We start from the raw sequence: 19005 nt of genomic DNA on the forward strand, positions 1-19005 counted from the left end.
CTTTTCTAGGTCAGTTAGGATCACTAGTTTATTTAAGAATGTGAAATGTCAGAATAATGGTAGCGAGAAGTTTTTTTTGTTTTTTTAGCTTTTATGTCTTCATCACATTCCCAGTGGGTCAGAAGTTTACATACACTCAATTAGTATTTGGCAGCATTGCCTTTAAATTGTTTAACTTGGTCAAATTTTCGGTAGCCTTCCACAAGCTTCCACAAATAATTTGATGAATTTTGCCCATTCCTCGTGACAGAGCTGGTGTAACTGAGTCAGGTTTGTATGCCTCCTTGCTCGCACACGCTTTTTAAGTTCTGCCACAAATTTTCTATAGGAGGTCAGGGCTTTGGGATGGCACTCCAATACCTTGACTTGTTGTCCTTAAGCCATTTTGCCACAACTTTGGAAGTATGCTTGGAGTCATTGTCCATTTGGAAGACCCATTTGCGACCAAGCTTTAACTTCCTGACTGATGTCTGAGATGTTGCTTCAATATATCCACATCATTTTCCTGCCTCATGATGCCATCTATTTTGTGAAGTGCACCAGTCCTCCTGCAGCAAAGCACCCCACAACATGATGCTGCCACCCCATGCTTCACGGTTTGGGATGATGTTCTTCGGCTTGCAAGCCTCCCCCTTTTTTCCTCCAAACATAACGATGGTCATTATGGCCAAACAGTTACATTTTTGTTTCATCAGACCAGAGGACATTTTCTCCAAAAAGTACGATCTTTGTCCCCATGTGCAGTTGCAAACCGTAGTCTGGCTTTTTTATGGGGTTTTGGAGCAGTGGCTTATTTCTTGCTAGTGGCCTTTCAGATTATGTCGATATAGGACTCGTTTTACTGTGGATATAGATACTTTTGTACCTGTTCCTCCAGCATCTTCACAAGGTCCTTTGCTGTTGGTCTGGGATTGATTTGCACTTTTCGCACCAAAGTACGTTAATCTCTAGGAGACAGAACGCGTCTCCTTCCTGAGCAGTATGATGGCTGCGTGGTTCCAGGGTGTTTATACTGCGCGCTATGTTTGTACAGATGAACATGGTACCTTCAGGCATTTGGAAATTGCTCCCAAGTATGAACCAGACTTGTGGAGGTCTAACCATTTTTTTTCTGAGGTCTTGCTAATTTCTTCTGATTTTAATATGATGTCAAGCAAGGAGCACTGCTTTTGAAGGTAGCCCTGAAATACATCCACAGTTGACTCAAATGATGTCAATTAGCCTATCAGAAGCTTCTAAAGGCATGAATAATTTTCTGGAATTTTCCAAGCTGTTTAAAGGCACAGTCAACTAGGTACATAAACTTCTGACTCACTGGAATTGTGATACAGTGAATGATAAGTGAAATAATCTGTCTGTTAACATATGTTGGAAAAATGACTTATGTCATGCACCGACTTGCCAAATCATAATTTGTAAACTAGACATTTGTGGAGTGGTTGAAAAACAAGTTTTAATGACTACAACCTAAGTGTATGTAAACTTCCGACTTCAACTGTAGGTCTTGAGTGTAAATATAATTTGTTTAATTCTCACCCTATTCTTCACTGAGTACTTTACAACGTGATCCTGTTTTCTGATTGTGTCTGGTTCTAGGGGATTGTTTTTGCTGTAGACGACTTTGATCTCCAGAGACAGGTGGTCGTTCCTCAATCGTGTTTTATACGAGCAGCTTCAGTACAAGGCAACGAGTGTGACTACTACAACCCTCCTCAACTCCCTACATACACCAGGTACGAGCTACTACAACCCTCTCAACTCCTACATACACCAGTACGAGCTACTACAACCCTCATCAACTCCTACATACACCAGGTATAGCTACTACAACCATCTCAACTCCTACATACACCAGGTATGAGCTACTACAAACCCGCTCAACTCCTACATACACCAGGTATGAGCTTACTACAACTCCTCATACACCAGGTATGAGCTACTACAACCCTCTCAACTCCTACATACACCAGGTATGAGCTACTACAACCCTCTCAACTCCTACATACATCAGGTACAGTAGCTCAGAGAGGTTATAGAGGACATGGATGATGATGTTTTCCTTGGCCAGTATTCACAAAGCGTGTCAGAGTTTTAGTTCTGATCTAGGATCAGTGTGTCTTTTCAATCATGATGAATAACAGTAGTTGGAGAGGGGGACCTGATCCTAGATCAGCACTGTTAATCTGAGACTTTGTTAATATGGGCCCTGGACTTGATTATTAAAATAAAGTGAAAGTCTATATAGGACCTTTATAATGCTATATCAATCAACTACGAAACATGACAGACTATGTGGCTCTCATTCTCCCATGTCTCCTCCCTACGTAGGTGCTGCTCCGCCGGACAGGCATTCCCATCAGCCTCTCTGTCCTTTACATGACGCTGGCCAGGAAACTGGGGGTTCAACTGGAGCCTGTCAACTTCCCCAATCACTTCCTGCTTCGCTGGTGCCAGCAACAAAGAGGGTAAGGGGCCAAAGTGTGAGAGGAAGTGAATGGAAGGCAAATGCTTCTTTAGTGAGCAAAGACTATACGTTTTTCCATCCACTGGTATAGTTGTAGTGCATAGAGACAATCATAAAATTAATTGATCTTGATGGGATAGTTTAATGTTTAGTTTTGAACTAGTTCATGATTGGGTGAAATTCAGTATTGCGCTCCCAAAAAATGCTGGTTTTCTATATACCCGATGTAGCATTGTCTGCATTGCACGCCAGAAATCGCGTCAAAGTAACATGTTTGTACTTGTATTGATAAAACCTCATGTCTCATTTCAGGAGTGGAGACATCTATGATTTTGCGTACATTGACGCCTTCGGTAAAGGCAAGCAGCTGACAGCTAAGGAGTGCGAGTACCTCATTGGTCATCAGGTGACTGCAGACTACTACAATGCCATCAGTACAACAGAAGTGCTGTTAAGGATGGTGGGAAATCTGCTGAACATCGGCAAACGAGGGTAAGACTTATGAACATAGGGATGTTTTTTTACTGACTAATATATAATTTATGCTTTTCTGACATCAGAAAATCTCCAACCGTACATCATGGAATTGAATCAATCCAAATGTTTCTTTTTTCCTGATTTTCTATGTTGTCCTCAGGATCTCATCCTTGAGGTAATGTTAGAGTTGGTCAAAAATAAATTCCTACACTCAACTGTCGCTGTTGTGGTATGAAACAACACTGTGTATCACTGTGCTATGTCATGCAGGGAGGGCAATGAAAAATCCTACCAGCTGCTGAGAGACTCTCTGGATCTCTACCTCACCATCAACCCAGACAACGTCCAATACCTTCTACTACAGGCCAGACTCTACTTCCACCTGGGCATCTGGCCTGAGAAGGTTAGCATGATATTTCAACACGGCATATCTACATTTACATCTTGGTCACTTAGCAGACGCTCTTATCCAGAGCGACTCCCCCGTGGGAGTCGAACCCACAACCCTGGCGTTGCAAGCACCATGCTCTACCAACTGAGCCCCACGAAACCCAAATACACTACATGGCCAAAAAGTAGGTGGACACACCTTCATATTAGTGGATTCGGCTATTTCATCCACACCCGTTGCTGACCGGTGTGTAAAATCGAGCACACCGCCATGCAATCTCCATAGACAAACAGTGGCAGTAGAATGGCCTTACTGAAGAGCTCGGTGACTTTCAACATGGCACCGTCATCGGATGCCACCTTTCCACCAAGTCAGTTCGTCAAATTTCTGCCCTGCTAGAGCTGCCCCGGTCAACTGTAAGTGCTGTTATTGTGAAGTGGAAACGTCTAGGAGCAACAACGGCTAAGCCGCAAAGTTTTAGGCCACACAAGCTCATAGAACTGGACCGCCGAGTGCTGAAGCGCGTATGGTGTAAAAGTCGTCTGTCGTCGGTTGCAACTGCTCATCGGAAGCTTTATGAAATGGGTTTCCATGGCCGAGCAGCCACAAGCCTAAGATCACCATGCACAATGCCAAGCGTCGGCTTGAGTGGTGTAAAGCTCAACACCATTGGACTCTACAGAAGTGGAAACGTGTTCTCTGGAGTGATGAATCACGCTTCACCATCTGGCAGTCCGACAGAGGAATCTAGGTTTGGCGGATGCCAAGAGAATGCTACCTGCCCAAATGCATAATGCCAACTGTAAAGTTTGTTGGAGAAGGAATAATGGTCTGGGGCTGTTTTTCATGGTTCTGGACCCTTAATTCCAGTGAAAGGAAATCTTAACGCTACAGCATACAATTACATTCTAGATGATTCTGTGCTTCCAACTTTGTGGCAACAGGGGAAAGCCCTTTCCTGTTTCAGCATGATAATGCCCCGTGCACAAAGCGAGGTCCATACGGAAATGTTCAGTGTGGGAAAACTTGGCTCAACCCCATCGAACACCTTGTTCCAACATCTAGTGGACAGCATTCCCAGAAGAGTGGAGGCTGTTATAGTAGCAAAGGGAGGACCAACTCCCATTTTGGAATGAGATGTTTGACGAGCAGGTGTCCACATACTTTTGCCCATGTAGTGTACTTGTAATTGGACCAAATGGCTTTACCCTGGCTTTGATACTGCAGATTTTTTGGTTAAAACAAAAATTGGTCTGCCTCTCTTTTTTAAAAGTTGTATTGTCACATACACCAGATAGGTCCAGTGAAATGTGTTGTTTTACACGGCGCCCCTGGAGCAAATAAGGGTTAAGTGCCTTGCTCAAGGGCACATAGGCATATAATATTTTGCACCTCGTCTGGTCAGGTTTTCGAACCAGCAACCTTTTAGTTACTGGCCCAATGCTCTATCCGTTTACCTGCCTCTACCTGGTTACTACAGTCCAGAGCAGAGAACAAGCTTTCCCCAACTGATAATGACTGGTGTCTGACCCCTCTCCTGCCTCTTCCAGGTCCTCGACATCCTGCAGCACATCCAGGCGTTGGACCCGTCCCAACACGGGGCAGTGGGTTATCTGGTACAACACACCCTGGAACACATCCAGCACAAGAAACAGCCTGTAGAGCCAGAGGTGAAGAGACGCAGCGCCCCCGAACACCTAGAGCTGCAGTACAGTGTAGGCCTCATCATGAAACACAAGAGGTGGGTCTGAGCAGTCTGTCTGCCTGCCTGCCTGCTTCCCTGTCCGAGCAAACAGTCCGTCTGCATGTCTGTCTGTTTATCCATTCCGTCTGTCTATTAATCCTTCCTGTCTATCAATCCCTCAATCTTTCCATCTGTTTGTCCTTCCATCCATCCCTGAATCAGCTGTTTGTCCTCCACCAGCTTCTATCTGGTAAAGCTGCCATCCTCTGCTGTTGATTAACACTGTCAATGTAAAACTACTGTACTCTGTGAATGGCAGAATAGCTATTTATGGAATAATACTTTTTATTATAATCATTGTGATTTAACAACCTGTAGTGTGCCCTTTCCCCATGTGTGACACTGTGACTGTCCCCCTTCTCTCCAGGTCTGGCTATAACTGTGCTATCTATGGCTGGGACCCCAAGTGCACCATGAGCCAGGAGTGGATTACCACCATGAGGGTCCACCAGCTGTCCAGCGGGGCTAACCAACCCTTCTACAACGTCTTAGTGCAGGACGGCACCTGCCGATACGCTGCCCAGGGTACATCTATACCAGAGACATTATCTTTCAGTGACATGTACAGTATGTCATTCTCAATGTCAGGGCAGTGGTAGTTCGTTAAGGAGGCATTCTGAGAAGAAACATGACAAATGTAATACTTGAAATGCTTATTGAAGAGTTATACATGCTGGATGAGTAAGGTGCTGCTAAGGTGTAGGCCTATATACTTTCAAATGTACACAGAATATGCAGCTATCTTGTACAGTAACTTGCCTTGGCTCAGTTTGAGATTTCCTGTTAAATGATACTATACTTAGTATCTTTATGCCTCTTTCTCTTGTCTCCTAGAAAATCTAGAGCCCCATTCCGCCCCTCTGGAGATTGCTCACCCGGAGGTGGGACGCTACTTCTCAGAGTTCCATGACAGCCACTATGTTGCCAATGAGGAGCTGCAGACACGCTACCCAGAGGACATGGCAGAGACCCTGGGCACCGTACGGGACCTCTACCACAGACTGATGCCCAGCTCAGTGCAACAGGAAAGCCCCAACGGCCCAGAGGGACCTTCCCAAGAGAACCAGGGCAGCCAGGAAAACCAGGACAGCCAGGAGAACCAGGGCAGCCAGGAGAACCAGGGCAGCCAGGAGAACCAGGGCAGCCAGGAGAACCAGGGCAGCCAGGAGAACCAGGACAGCCAGGAGAACCAGGGCAGCCAGGAGAACCAGGACACCATGCCCACATAGCTAAGCCTTCACTACTCCTCGGCCCCATTCAAAACAACCCCTAGTTCCTACCACCTAGGCACAGGTACATCTGAAAGGATTGGATGTGTATAAACAATATGGCAGAATTACAACTAGCCTGTCATAGGGCAGATTGTAGCTACTACTAGCCTAACCTAATGTGGAAAGATGCCTGAGCGGAGTCCTCACTTCCGTTTTTCAGGGGAAATGGAAGTTAGGTTGAAAATACTGTATCCCTGAAAACCAGACATCCGCTTTCAGCCAATGCCGCTAAGGGTGCTACTAGCCTATTGTGTGGCAGGTTGGCGCTACGACTAGCCTTTCATAGGACAGGGAGGCATTACTACTAGCCTATCATAGGGCAGGGTGGAGCTACTACTAGGGTCTAGGGGTTGTTTCTGGACAGGGCCCTCTGTTCCCCATCCAGTTCCATTACTTGACACAACATCCTGTCCCCAAAACCATCAGGGTCGTCGGTATTCACAGAGTCTGAGTAGGAAGTGCTGATCTACGATCAGGTCCTCCCCCTGTCCATATTATCTTATTCACTATGATCTTAAGGGCAAAACTGGTCCTAGATCAGCGCTCTTCCTCTGAGAAGCTTATTTTGAATACCGATCCATGAATGCTTCAGTACCAGGATCATGTGCTGTACCACCGCCTGCCAACCAACACCAGTCAAAGCCAAAGCCCCTTTTCTCTCTCTAACTTCATGAAGACTTACTGAGATCGAAACACTTACTCTCGCTCTCTCCACCTCAATATACTTTCTCCAACATCTGTCAAGAAGAGGTCTTCCCAGACTTGACTCCCTAGTCCCTCTACCCCTTCCCACTTCCACATGAAACAATATAAAAATTAACTTTACAGTATGAAACAATATGAAAATGAACCTTGCGGTATGAAAATGAGACTTGCAGTATGAAACAATATGGAAATGAACCTTTCAGTATGAAACAATATGAAAAATTAACTTTACAGTATTAAATGAACGTTACAGTATGAAAATGAGTGTTACAGTATGAAAAAATATGAAAATGAGCGTTACAGTATCTCCTCACACATGAGTTGAATACATTCAGTTGTACAACTGACAAGGTGTCCCTCTTTTCTTCTGTCACATTACATTATAATAATGATTCATGCACTTATGAAAGGATGACTTTCACATTTCTAGAACGTGTTATTAAAAATTCTGTATATTTACAAGTGAAACATTGCAGGACTACAATGACTTGAAACAGGAATGGGTTGTGAGACTTAATAAATATAAATAAAATGTTTCAATGTTTCTTTTGGTCTTGACTGTGTTATTACATAAGCCTACTGCAGTTTTTTTCTGTTATTTCTTCTAGAATGTACTCCGACTTGAAATTATAGTAGGTATATGTTTTTTAAAGATAAGGGTCTGTAACGTTATACTCAATGACAATGCCTTTTTTACTACACGCAAAGATTACATTTGAAATGAAAGTCTCATTCTGCCATTAATGACTATGATTGTTCATCCATCACATTTACCAGTAATTAATTCAAGGACACAGTCGATTCATTCTGAGTTGTCTAATGTAAAAAAAAAAATCTATTCCTCCACAATGGTACACTGTTTTAGGACCTTGGGGAAGTCAGCACAGCGTCTCTCCCAATGGACCATAATAAAGAGTATGTTACTAACTAACTTATGAAAAGCAGAGGAAAGAGCTTCTTGGTACTAGTGAGGACAGTACAACTCAAGGAGTTTTTACCTGCGGTTAAGATCATAGCGCGCTCCTGAAAGAACTTCAATGCGCAATTGCAGCTCTTTTGAGAATAATCGCAATGGGAGCCTCGCAGTCTGCGGGCACTGAACACGAGTTCCAAGATATGGCTGATCGAACTGGATGTAAGTAGCCTAGGCTTTACAATATTCAGTTTTATTTCACTTTCTATTTGATTATAATCAAATGCAAAATAACTCCTTATTTGTCAATAAATAGCCTAAACTTTGATGAAGGGAAAAATACTCTACATGACCAAAAGTATGTGGACACCTGCTCACTGAACATATTCCAAAATCATGGGCATTAATATGGAATTGGTAACCCCTTTACTGCTATAACAGCCTCCACTCTTCTGGGAAGGCTTTCCACTATATGTTGGAACACTGCTGCAGGGACTTGCTTCCATTTAGCCACAAGATCATTAGTGAGGTCGGTAATGTTGGGCGATTAGGCCTGGCTCGCAGTTGGCGTTCCAATTCATCCCAAAGGTGTTCGATGGTCAGGGCTCTGTGCAGGCCAGTAAAGTTCTTCCACACCGATCTCGAAAAACAATTTCTGTATGGACCTCGCATTGTGCATGGGGGCATTGTCATGTTGAAACAGGAACATTTTCCCGAAACTGTTGCCGCAGAGTTGAAAGCACAGGGTTGTCTAGAATGTCTTTGTATGCTATAGCGTTAAGATTCCCCTTCACTGGAACTAATTGGCCTAGCCCGAACCATGAAAAACAGCCCCAGATCATTATTTCTCCTCCACCAAACTTTACAGTTGGCACTATGCATTGGTGCAGGTAGCGTTTTCCTGGCATGTGCAAAACCTAGATCCGTCTATTGGATTGCCAGATGGTGAAGCGTGATTCATCACTCCAGTGAACACGTTTCCACTGCTCCAGAGTCCAATGGCGGCGAGCTTTACACCACTCCAGCCGATGCTTGGCATTGCGCATGGTGATCTTAGGCTTGTGTGCGCAGCTGCAAGGCAAAAGTAAAATGAAGCATGAAGCTCCCGACAAACAGTTATTGTGCTGAAGTTGCTTCCAGAGGCAGTTTGGAACCCAGTAGTGAGTGTTGCAACCGAGGACAGACGATTTGTACGTGCTACGCGCTTCAGCACCTGGCGATCCCGTTCTGTGAGCTTGTGTGGCCTACCACTTCGCGGCTGAGCCGCTGTTGTTCCTAGATGTATCCACTTCACAATAACAGCACTTACAGTTGACCGGGGCAGTGTAGCAAATCTAGAAGTGCCTCCTCATTTCATATTTCAAACTAGAATTCTGAATTGCATAGTCGCATTACTTTGGTCAGTCTTCTGAAGAGCACAGAATAAGATGCTGTATTCCAGCTGTTTTCACATGAATAGACAATAGTTGGATTGTCCTTCTGTCATTCCATTGAAAATCTGATTAGAGGGTGGTAGGTAAGGACAGAGGGACCACTGTTTATTGAACCAGATGTATAGAATGTCATACAACTTGCCAATATGGCTCCATGCAAGATTAATATGTTGAGTCTCCAGCTTACTCTATAGTCCGATTTTTTACTTTATAGTGAAAAGAATAAAATTATCATTTGTGATTTCAATATTACACTGTCAATTATGTATCTAAAAATTAATTGACAGTCAAACAAATATCACAGTATTTTTGGAAGTGAAAAGTCTTGCTTCCCCTCAGTGTATAACACGTGGATGTAGTACAGGTTTGCTTCCCCTCAGTGTATAAAACATGGATGAAGTACAGGTTTACTTCCCCTCAGTGTATAACACGTGGATGAAGTACAGGTTTGCTTCCCCTCAGTGTATAACACGTGGATGAAGTACAGGTTTGCTTCCCCTCAGTGATAACATGGATGAAGTACAGGTTGCTTCCCCTCAGTGTATAACACGTGGATGAAGTACAGGTTGCTTCCCCTCAGTGTATAACCGTGGATGAAGTACAGGTTGCTTCCCCTCAGTGTATAACACGTGGATGAAGTACAGGTTTGCTCTCCCTCAGTGTTACACACGTGGATGAAGTACAGGTTTGCTTCCCTCAGTGTATAACACGTGGATGAAGTACGAGGTTTGGCTTCCCCCAGTGTATAAACACGTGGATGAAAGTACAGGTTTGTTCCCCTCAGTGTATAACACGTGGATGAAGTACAGGTTGCTTCCTCAGGTATAAACACGTGGATGAAGTACAGGTTTGCTTCCCCTCAGTGTATAACACGTGGATGAAGTACAGTTTGCTTCCCCTCAGTGATAACACGTGGATGAAGTACAGTTTGCTTCCCTCAGTGTATAACACGTGGATGAAGTGACAGGTTTGCTTCCCTCAGTGGTAATAACACGTGATGAAGTACAGTTTGCTTCCCTCAGTGTATAACACGTGATAAGTACAGGTTTGCTTCCCCTCAGTGATAACACGTGGATTGAAGTACAGGTTTTGCTTCCCCTCAGTGTTATATAACAGTGTGGATGAAGTACAGGTTTGCTTACCCTCAGTGTATAACACGTGGATGAATGTACAGGTTTGCCTTCCCTCAGTGTAAAACACGGGATGAAGTACAGGTTTGCTTCCCCTCAGTGTATAACACGTGGATGAAGTACAGGTTTGCTTCCCCTCAGTGTATAACACGTGGATGAAGTAGCTAGGTGTTTGGAACATTGATCTGTTAATCTTATCAGCTGGCTGCTTTCATAAACGGGATGACTGATTTTCAGAAGAGAGCGGTGAAAGAGTTCAAACCGATAATATTACTCTGATTGATCATGGACCGTTTCCAATAAAATTCCAACTTAAGTTTATTACCATGTGTGTGTAAAGTGAGAATGGAGATCTTGACAATGAATGCACCGCCACCTACATGAATCTGTACACCTGCCTGTGCAAAGTCTAGTTTGTGGTAGGCTGTTGTTCTGTGGTTACTCAAGCATATTCACCTACAGTAGTTGTTGCTCCTGTAAATATCCATTTGAGTATGTGCTCTTAACAGGCACTGAGAGGAGAAGCAAGTTCCTCCTTTAAAATAAACACTATTGTCGGCTAAATAACCTCTTCCAAATATCACAATCTGTGGTTCTATAACTGTATCTAGCAACCATAACATTCAAATGCTCATGTGAAGACATTAGCCCACACGTAAGTCAACGTTCCCTTTGAATGCAAATATAATCACACCCGTGTGTTTGTTTTTCCATCTGGCTGATTGTGTTTTTATCATCAGGCTGATTGTGTTTTTATCATCAGGCTGATTGTGTTTTTATCATCAGGCTGATTGTGTCGTAGGCCCATTGTTGTCACAGTTCTGAACAGGTTTATCTGTTCTGTACCTGTTTGCATCTTATTTTTTGCTACAGTTCATTTACATGTTTTGCATTTCACAACAGATAGAATCCAGAAGGAAAGCTTGAATGAAATTAAAAGCAGTGTAAAGATATCCAACCAGTCTAGGAGGGTGGTGTATCTGGAATAGAATACTCTCAAGTTATTAGGACTTTAAGTCTTAAGTGGCTCACTACTGATAAATTGCTAGTGCTAATATGCTCTAAACTACTGTGATTGGTTTCTTTCAGTTTCCCTGGAGCAGATTGGCAACATCAACAAGAGATTCAGACAGCTGAGTAACAATGAGGAGACACTAAGGTATTGTCACCAACTCCCTCACACAGTCCACCAACACCCTCATACAGTCCACCAACGCCCTCATACGGTCCACCAACGCCCTCGTACGGTCCACCAACGCCCTCATACGGTCCACCAACGCCCTCGTACGGTCCACCAACGCCCTCGTACGGTCCACCAACGCCCTCATGACGGTCGCATCAAGCCCTCACACGTGTCGTCATCGATAGGTCCCCAACGTGGACCACGCCTCAATACGGTCAACCAACGCCCTCATACGGTCCACTCAACGCCCTCACTACGTCCACCAACGCCCTCAATGTCACCAACGCTCTGGTCCTTCCCCATACTCCCACCACCCTCGCATACGGTCCACCACGCCCTCATACGGTCCACCAAGCCCTCATACGGTCCACACGCCAACGCTCAACCTGCATACGGTCACCAACGCCCTCATCGGTCTACCAACGCCCTACGGTCCACAACCGCTCATACGGTCACCAACGCCCTCATAACGGTCACCAACGCCTCATACGCCACCGGCCACCACCTCATCACGGTCCACACACCTCATTACGGTCCACCAACGCCAAAAAGTCCACCCGCCCTCATTACGGTCCACCACAAGCCCTCATACGGTCCACCAACACCCTCATACGCACAAGTCCCAAAAGCAAGGCCTAAGTACAAACCCCTTACGGTGCGCACCAAACGCCTCGTACAGTCCACCTAATACCCTTCAATACGGTCCACAACGCGGCCCTCGTACAGTCCACCAATACCCTCATACGGTCCACCAACGCCCTCATACAGTCCACCAACACCCTCATTCAGTCCACCAACACCCTCATTCAGTCCACCAACACCCTCATTCAGTCCACCAACGCCATCATACAGTCCACCAACACCATCATTCAGTCCACCAACACCAACATATAGTCACCAACACCAACATATAGTCACCAACACCAACATATAGTCACCAACACCAACATATAGTCAGTCCATCATTGTCTGTTACCCATATCCATGTATTCATAACACACCCCTCTTCATTGAAACACGTTGAGTATTATTTACCTAAACTAAGGGTACTATTCAATCAGATCCGCTTTAGCCGACATCCACATAGCGGAATGTTTTGGCGGTGTCGGAGGTGAAACTGTGTTAGAGCTGTCAAATCCACAAGCAGCTCCTGGCATAATACCTAAAGCGAACATGAGATGCCAAAGAAACTTCTATTTGGTAAGTGGTAAACTTAAGTTGAACAGTAAGAATGGAGACCTTGACAATGCATGTGCTCCCACCTTTATAAATCTACACCTGCCTGCACGGAGTCGCATTATGAGAAATCTCATGCAGCCTTGTTTACAAGTTTGAACACTTGAATGTGAGATGTAATCTACACCTCGATTAGGCCGATAGAAATCCTCATCATTTTGTTTAATTAGTTAAATGTGAGTGTCATTATTTCTATATCGCCCACACGTTCTCCTTCTGAACTAATATTAGTGGGATGAGTGTGGCTTCGTGACAATGAACAAGAGCAGCTGCTCAGAAGTTCCACCTCCGACACCTCCAAAACATCAGCTATGCGGGTGTCGGCTATCGCCGGTCAACGCATGATCTGATTGAATCTAGGCCTAAAATAGTGCCTGCTAAGTCCTTTTGAATGTGTTGCATTGTGGGTATGTATGTTATGGACACACACAGACATAGGCGCACACACAATCACACACACAATCACTCATCATTGGCAGGTTGCCTTGCATAGTGACATAGTGATAGATTGCACATGCCTTCCCTTTAAAAAGAAAGGAGAGGGAGTGTACAAGTATTTATTTTGAAATTCTATACTGTACTGAATTTAAATAATATGTATTGACAGAACAATAACCTTGAGAAAAAAGACACCCTTTAACTTTGATTAATAGAGGTAAATAACTGTTATATCATGTTTTCTGTTTTGCTGTTTACTTGTTACAAACATATTGTCATATCATGTTTTCTGTTTTGTTGTTGACTTGTTACGAACATATTGTCATATCATGTTTTCTGTTTTGTTGTTGACTTGTTACTTACGTATTGTCATATCATGTTTCTTCTGCAGTCGAGAGGATTTGGCCAGCATCCCTGCTCTAGATAACAATCCAATCCGGGCTCAAATTATTAATGCATTCTTTGATAAAAGGTGAGTATATAGCCAAAGTGTAATATTGAAAATAATCCTGCGACACATTGGTGGTGGCTGACTTCCGGGTTAAGTGGGCATTGTGTCAAGAAGCAGTACTGCTTGGTTGGGTTGTGTTTCGGAGTACGCACGGCTCTCGACCTTCGCCTCTCACGAGTCCGTACAGGAGTTGCAGTGATGAGAAGTACCAATTGGATACCACGAAATTAGGGAGAAAAAGGGGTAAAAAATATATACAATTAAAAAAATATTTGAAAATATTGAAATCACTCATGCAATACATATTTACTGCCATTGACTGTTATAACCAAGTTATTACACATAGACAAGAGTTTTGTTCAGGAAGTAATCAGTGATGCTATAAAGGCTTTAGTCGTGAAGCATGTTCAGCACATGGCAGTCAGTGAATTGCCATGTAACTGTAACTCTATGCCTCTCTAATTGTTTGGTTGAACCAAACTGAACCCTGCCCTCTGGTTTAACCAGCTAAATGCCTCCTCTGTATACCTGATACAGAAACCTCCATCAGAATGAGACGGGTACAGTCCAGGAGATTGGCTTTGAGGAGTTCCTTATGGTGATGACTCACTTCCGCCCAGCAGCCATGGGCCTAACGGAGGAGGAGAGGGAGAACCTGAGGAGGGAGAAACTACGATGTGAGTTTGGTTTGGTGATGAGTAAAGTAAGATTGTCTAAGACTTGTGTTAGTACCCTGGGCTAATGCCTAGGCTTTAACTCAGTGAGCTAACGTGGTCTTGAGTCATGCAGAATACATGGGTTTGATACTAAGTCAACACCAAGATTTATAATTGAAGAAAAACCACATATTCTGAGTTGCTATTCTAAGGGCTATTCTTCAAGCATAGATATAATTCTAACAAAGTTTCAGTTCAGTAATCATACTCTTGTCTAGAATCTAAATAGGGCCTAAAGTTCACCAACCAGTCTGTCTTGATCCTCATAATCATGGCTGAATCTCAGAGACCAATTTTTTCCTAATCATTCATTACTTCCTCCTACATGTGGAATAGGCCATTAGAGTCATATTCTTCCCCTGAACAATGATAGTAAGAGACCCTTAAGTTACACTATCTTTGGGGAGAAAATATTTGGTAAAAAACATACTGTTAAGCTTGTTCCTCTTTATTGTCTCTTCAGTTCTGTTCAACATGCATGACACAGACAGCGACGGCACCATCAACCTGGAGGAGTACAGACGGGTAACGCCTCTCTTTACTTCTCTCTCCTCACCATAGTCCTCCAGGCCCAGGGCCTGTATTCACAAAGGGCCCGACTCAGACTTGGGAAATGTACGCCTTTCCTACACACTTCTCAGTAGTTGGTGTTCATCTTGTGCTGGTGCGTAACAGGCTTTGCAGGCATGTTTCCCTTGGCGCACTGAATTAATTTAATTCAACCGCTGAAAACTCTCCCAATTGCTGGCCAACAGATTTTCTCGTGGAGTTTTCATTCAATATGTTTTTCAGTAAATATATCTGAAGCAATCCCTTTGAATTTAGTGTAGGCCTATCTTTAATTTGAATTTTCTTGACAGACTCACTAGAATTTATGGAGAGAAGGGTTCCGAATATTAGGGCTCAATTAATGAAAGCCATCTAAATATATGCATATTCATCTCTGTTTCAGAACCAATTGGTAGATTTAAAAATACTCTGATCTTGTATATTATTTAGGGTTAGGAAAGTATTTATGAATAAAATAAAAAATACAGCTGTTTGATTCATCCTGAAAGTTACCATATTCAATTGTTCAATCCATTACATATCGGAAGGTGAGAACAGTGTACAATAGGGGTTGAACAGTAGTCCTATAAATCTACCCTAATAATCATGGAACTGTGATGACAATGGTCCTGTCGTTACGGCTTACTCATTTACCTAGGCTCTTTTCAATAGTTCTTATCAATCTGTAAATTACAGTGCATGGAGAATGGTGTTATTTCTATCAGAGAAGTTGATGTTGTTCCACTTGGAACCAACAGGTTGCTCGATCTTATTCACAGTTTCATCGCATGTAAAGGTGGGAATGAAGTCAAGGTCAGAATACGGTGTATCTGTAGACACCACAGCCAAACCATCATTTATTTGACCTCCACCCCAAACGAACAGCAGGGTGAATAGCAGGGTGAATAGCATGGTGAATAGCATGGTGAATAGCATGGTGCGTAGCATGGTGAATAGCATGGTGAATAGCAGGGTGAATAGCATGGTGAATAGCAGGGTGAATATCATGGTGAATAGCATGGTGAATAGCATGGTGAATAGCAGGGTGAATAACAGGGTGAATAGCATGGTGCATAGCAGGGTGAATAGCATGGTGAATAGCAGGGTGAACAGCAGGGTGAACAGCATGGTGAACAGCAGGGTGAATAGCAGGGTGAATAGCAGGGTGAANAGCAGGGTGAATAGCAGGGTGAATAGCAGGGTGAACAGCATGGTGCATAGCAGGGTGAATAGCAGGGTGAACAGCAGGGTGAACAGCAGGGTGAATAGCATGGTGAATAGCAGGGTGAACAGCAGGGTGAATAGCAGGGTGAATAGCAGGGTGAACAGCAGGGTGATGCTATTCTCATGCTTAAGTTCAAGGTCAGTATACTCATAGAGAGAAAAGTGCATAAAAGGGACTTTCCATTTACGGGTGTGTTTAACTCGGGTCGGAATTCCCCCCAAAGTGTCTCAGAGAAGTAGTGCTGATGTAGCATCAGGTCCCCTTGTCCACATAGTCATCTTTTACATTAGGATCTAAAACGCAATACTGATCCTGTCAGCACTCCTATCCCTGTGACGCTTTGTGATGGACGGTTTATCATTGACCATTTTAGTATAAATTGAGTTTATTCCAATATACATGGCAGCTTTAAAGCTGAATTGCGTGTACATCAGAAGTTCAAGATAACACAATAAATTAATAAATGTTTTATGGACCATTGTGCTGTTTTCTATCTAGGTGGTGGAGGAGCTCCTATCTAAGGCTGGCACTATCGGGCAGGAGACCGCCAAAGCCATCGCAGACGCTGCCATGCTGGAAGTGGCAAGCACTACAAGGGGCAAAATGGTAACGGGGATATCACTAACACTGCTTTATTGTACTACTGATCAAATAGTTTATGAAGTAGGCATATGAGTAAGATATGCTGATAGCACGATTCATTACAGTGAACCACACCTTATTTTAAAGTGCAAAGTACTGTTCTACTGTGTACTGCTTTGTGTCGTGCCTAAGAACAGGTCATCATGCCTTATTGCTTAAATTGGGTTACTTTGTTTTTCAGGAACCTGATGAATTCTATGAAGGAATCACTTTTGAAAATTTTCTACAGGTATGGTGTTACTGTGTATTGCACAAGATATTCAAATTGGCTGTTACATTAAAAAAAAGGAAATGCCATTTCAATATGAGTTATGCAAACACAAGCTATTAAAACAGTGACATTTGGTGTCTTTAAATTCTGCTATACTTTATATACAGTATACTTTAAATACTTTATACTTGATATACTTTATGCTGTTTACTTTATATACCTTATACTGTTTACTTTATATACTGTATACTTTATACTGTTTATTTATATACTGTACTGTATACTTTACATACTGTATACTTTACATACTGTATACTACCATATCAGTCTTACATTCCACTACCTTTTCTCCCCTCAGATTCTAAACACCTTCGATATTGAGACGAGGATGCATGTTCGCTTCTTAAACATGGACACTGCAACCTTGCGATGTGGAAAATCTAAATGAGCCCAGGTCTCCTTTAAGAGACATCGTTATTGTACTGCTGTTTTTTGTTGAATTAATCTCTCCCGTCTTCCTCTGTAATGAAGCCAAATACTTTTCATAAAATACTTTTCATGCACTAAAGTGTAATTAAATACCTTTCATATGCACTAATATTAATACAATTAATATGCACTAATGTTTTCATACTTTAATTATTAATGGGAAATTATTATCAGAATAATACATTGTGATACATGACATGTAAATGCACAATATTGCCTACATATACCCCCCTCCTCTCTTCATACCACCCCCCTCATGTCAATGTTATGTTTACAGTACTGACATTTTGAGTGCCTGGATGTTCACATGACCTGTTATGTAGATCACTGGATGTAGATCACTGGATGCCACTTGGCAATGGCATCCAGGGTCACTTTTATTCTGGCTCACATTCAGAGCCTGAGACACAGGGCACAGTGCATTCCTACAGGGCTAGAGAATACACTTGGGACTCATTTATCTACTTCACAGAGCTTTATTATGTCTGTGCATTTCCAATTGAAACACTGGATACTGTCCTCTGCTATGGCCTTGGTAGGGAGACTTACAGCACTCTCTGTAAGTTGTACGTTTCACCTTCCTACCCTCTAAAACCAAAGAATAACCACTTAAATGTACTACTTTTTTGTTTAAATTCTATTTCTAATACATTAAAAGGATATTGTGCCTTATGCCCAAAGAACTTGTAATAGCCTTGACAGTAATTTATATACATTTTCTATTAATTCAAAATAAAAAAATTGTGATGAAAAATGTCAACATTATTTGTGTTTTGCGTGCATCTTCTTGTGAATACAGAAGCACTTTACGCAGTTCCACTGAAGTAAATTAAGCAGAAAGATTAGTTGATTGTTGTTCAATTTATGGAGCATACTGTATCAGTGTGAAGTTCCATATCTCTTTAACAAAATATAATCCCATCATGACAATGCATTTATTCTGAATTCATTTATTTTACATCAGAAGTTCAATTAAACAACTCACTATACAAAATGTGGATAGCAAGATTAAAACCAATGCTTTGAATGTACATTTACACCTTTGTCACGCCCTGACCATAGTTTGCATTGTATGTTTTATGTTTTGTTTGGTCAGGGTGTGATCTGAGTGGGCATTCTATGTTGTATGTCTGGTTTGTCTATTTCTATGTGTTTGGCCTGATATGGTTCTCAATCAGAGACAGGTGTTTTGCGTTGTCTCTGATTGGGAACCATATTTAGGTAGCCTGTTTTGTGTTGTGGGTTATTGTCTATGTGTTAGTTGCTTGTGTCTGCACTGTTTATTTATAGCGTCACGTTCGTTTGTTGTTTTGTAAGTTTGTCAAGTGTTCTTCGTT

The 19005-nt window shown here is 42.7% G+C and overlaps 2 protein-coding genes across 2 annotated transcripts in view; both read left to right on the forward strand.

Moving 5' to 3' along the window:
- LOC111957588 (F-box only protein 21) overlaps positions 1 to 7597 on the forward strand; it is a 14804-nt gene extending 7207 nt beyond the window's left edge. Inside the window, 9 exon segments of the mRNA XM_070437039.1 lie at positions 1616 to 1646; positions 1648 to 1691; positions 1930 to 1970; positions 2329 to 2465; positions 2777 to 2956; positions 3212 to 3344; positions 4883 to 5073; positions 5444 to 5601; positions 5911 to 7597. Of these exon segments, the coding sequence (XP_070293140.1) occupies positions 1616 to 1646; positions 1648 to 1691; positions 1930 to 1970; positions 2329 to 2465; positions 2777 to 2956; positions 3212 to 3344; positions 4883 to 5073; positions 5444 to 5601; positions 5911 to 6305 (1310 nt within the window). The 3' untranslated portion in view covers positions 6306 to 7597.
- A 506-nt stretch (positions 7598 to 8103) lies between these two features.
- LOC111957816 (calcineurin B homologous protein 3) lies at positions 8104 to 18433 on the forward strand. Its single transcript, XM_023978838.2, has 8 exons — positions 8104 to 8187; positions 11618 to 11687; positions 13777 to 13857; positions 14374 to 14513; positions 15016 to 15077; positions 16825 to 16932; positions 17150 to 17197; positions 17538 to 18433. The coding sequence occupies exons 1-8, from the start codon at positions 8124 to 8126 to the stop codon at positions 17625 to 17627; spliced, it is 663 nt and encodes a 220-aa protein (XP_023834606.1). The 5' UTR covers positions 8104 to 8123; the 3' UTR covers positions 17628 to 18433.
- The last annotated feature ends 572 nt before the right edge of the window (positions 18434 to 19005 follow it).

This window comes from Salvelinus sp. IW2-2015, linkage group LG33, assembly GCF_002910315.2.
Source record: "Salvelinus sp. IW2-2015 linkage group LG33, ASM291031v2, whole genome shotgun sequence".
In the NCBI taxonomy this organism is placed as follows: domain Eukaryota; kingdom Metazoa; phylum Chordata; class Actinopteri; order Salmoniformes; family Salmonidae; genus Salvelinus; species Salvelinus sp. IW2-2015.

Coding starts and splice junctions, on each gene's coding strand:
- LOC111957816 (XM_023978838.2), top strand. CDS start 8,124: ATGGGAGCCTCGCAGTCTGCGGGCACTGAACACGAGTTCCAAGATATG. Junction 13,858..14,373: donor AATGCATTCTTTGATAAAAG/GTGAGTATATAG, acceptor TACCTGATACAG/AAACCTCCATCAGAATGAGA. Junction 14,514..15,015: donor GAGGAGGGAGAAACTACGAT/GTGAGTTTGGTT, acceptor TTGTCTCTTCAG/TTCTGTTCAACATGCATGAC.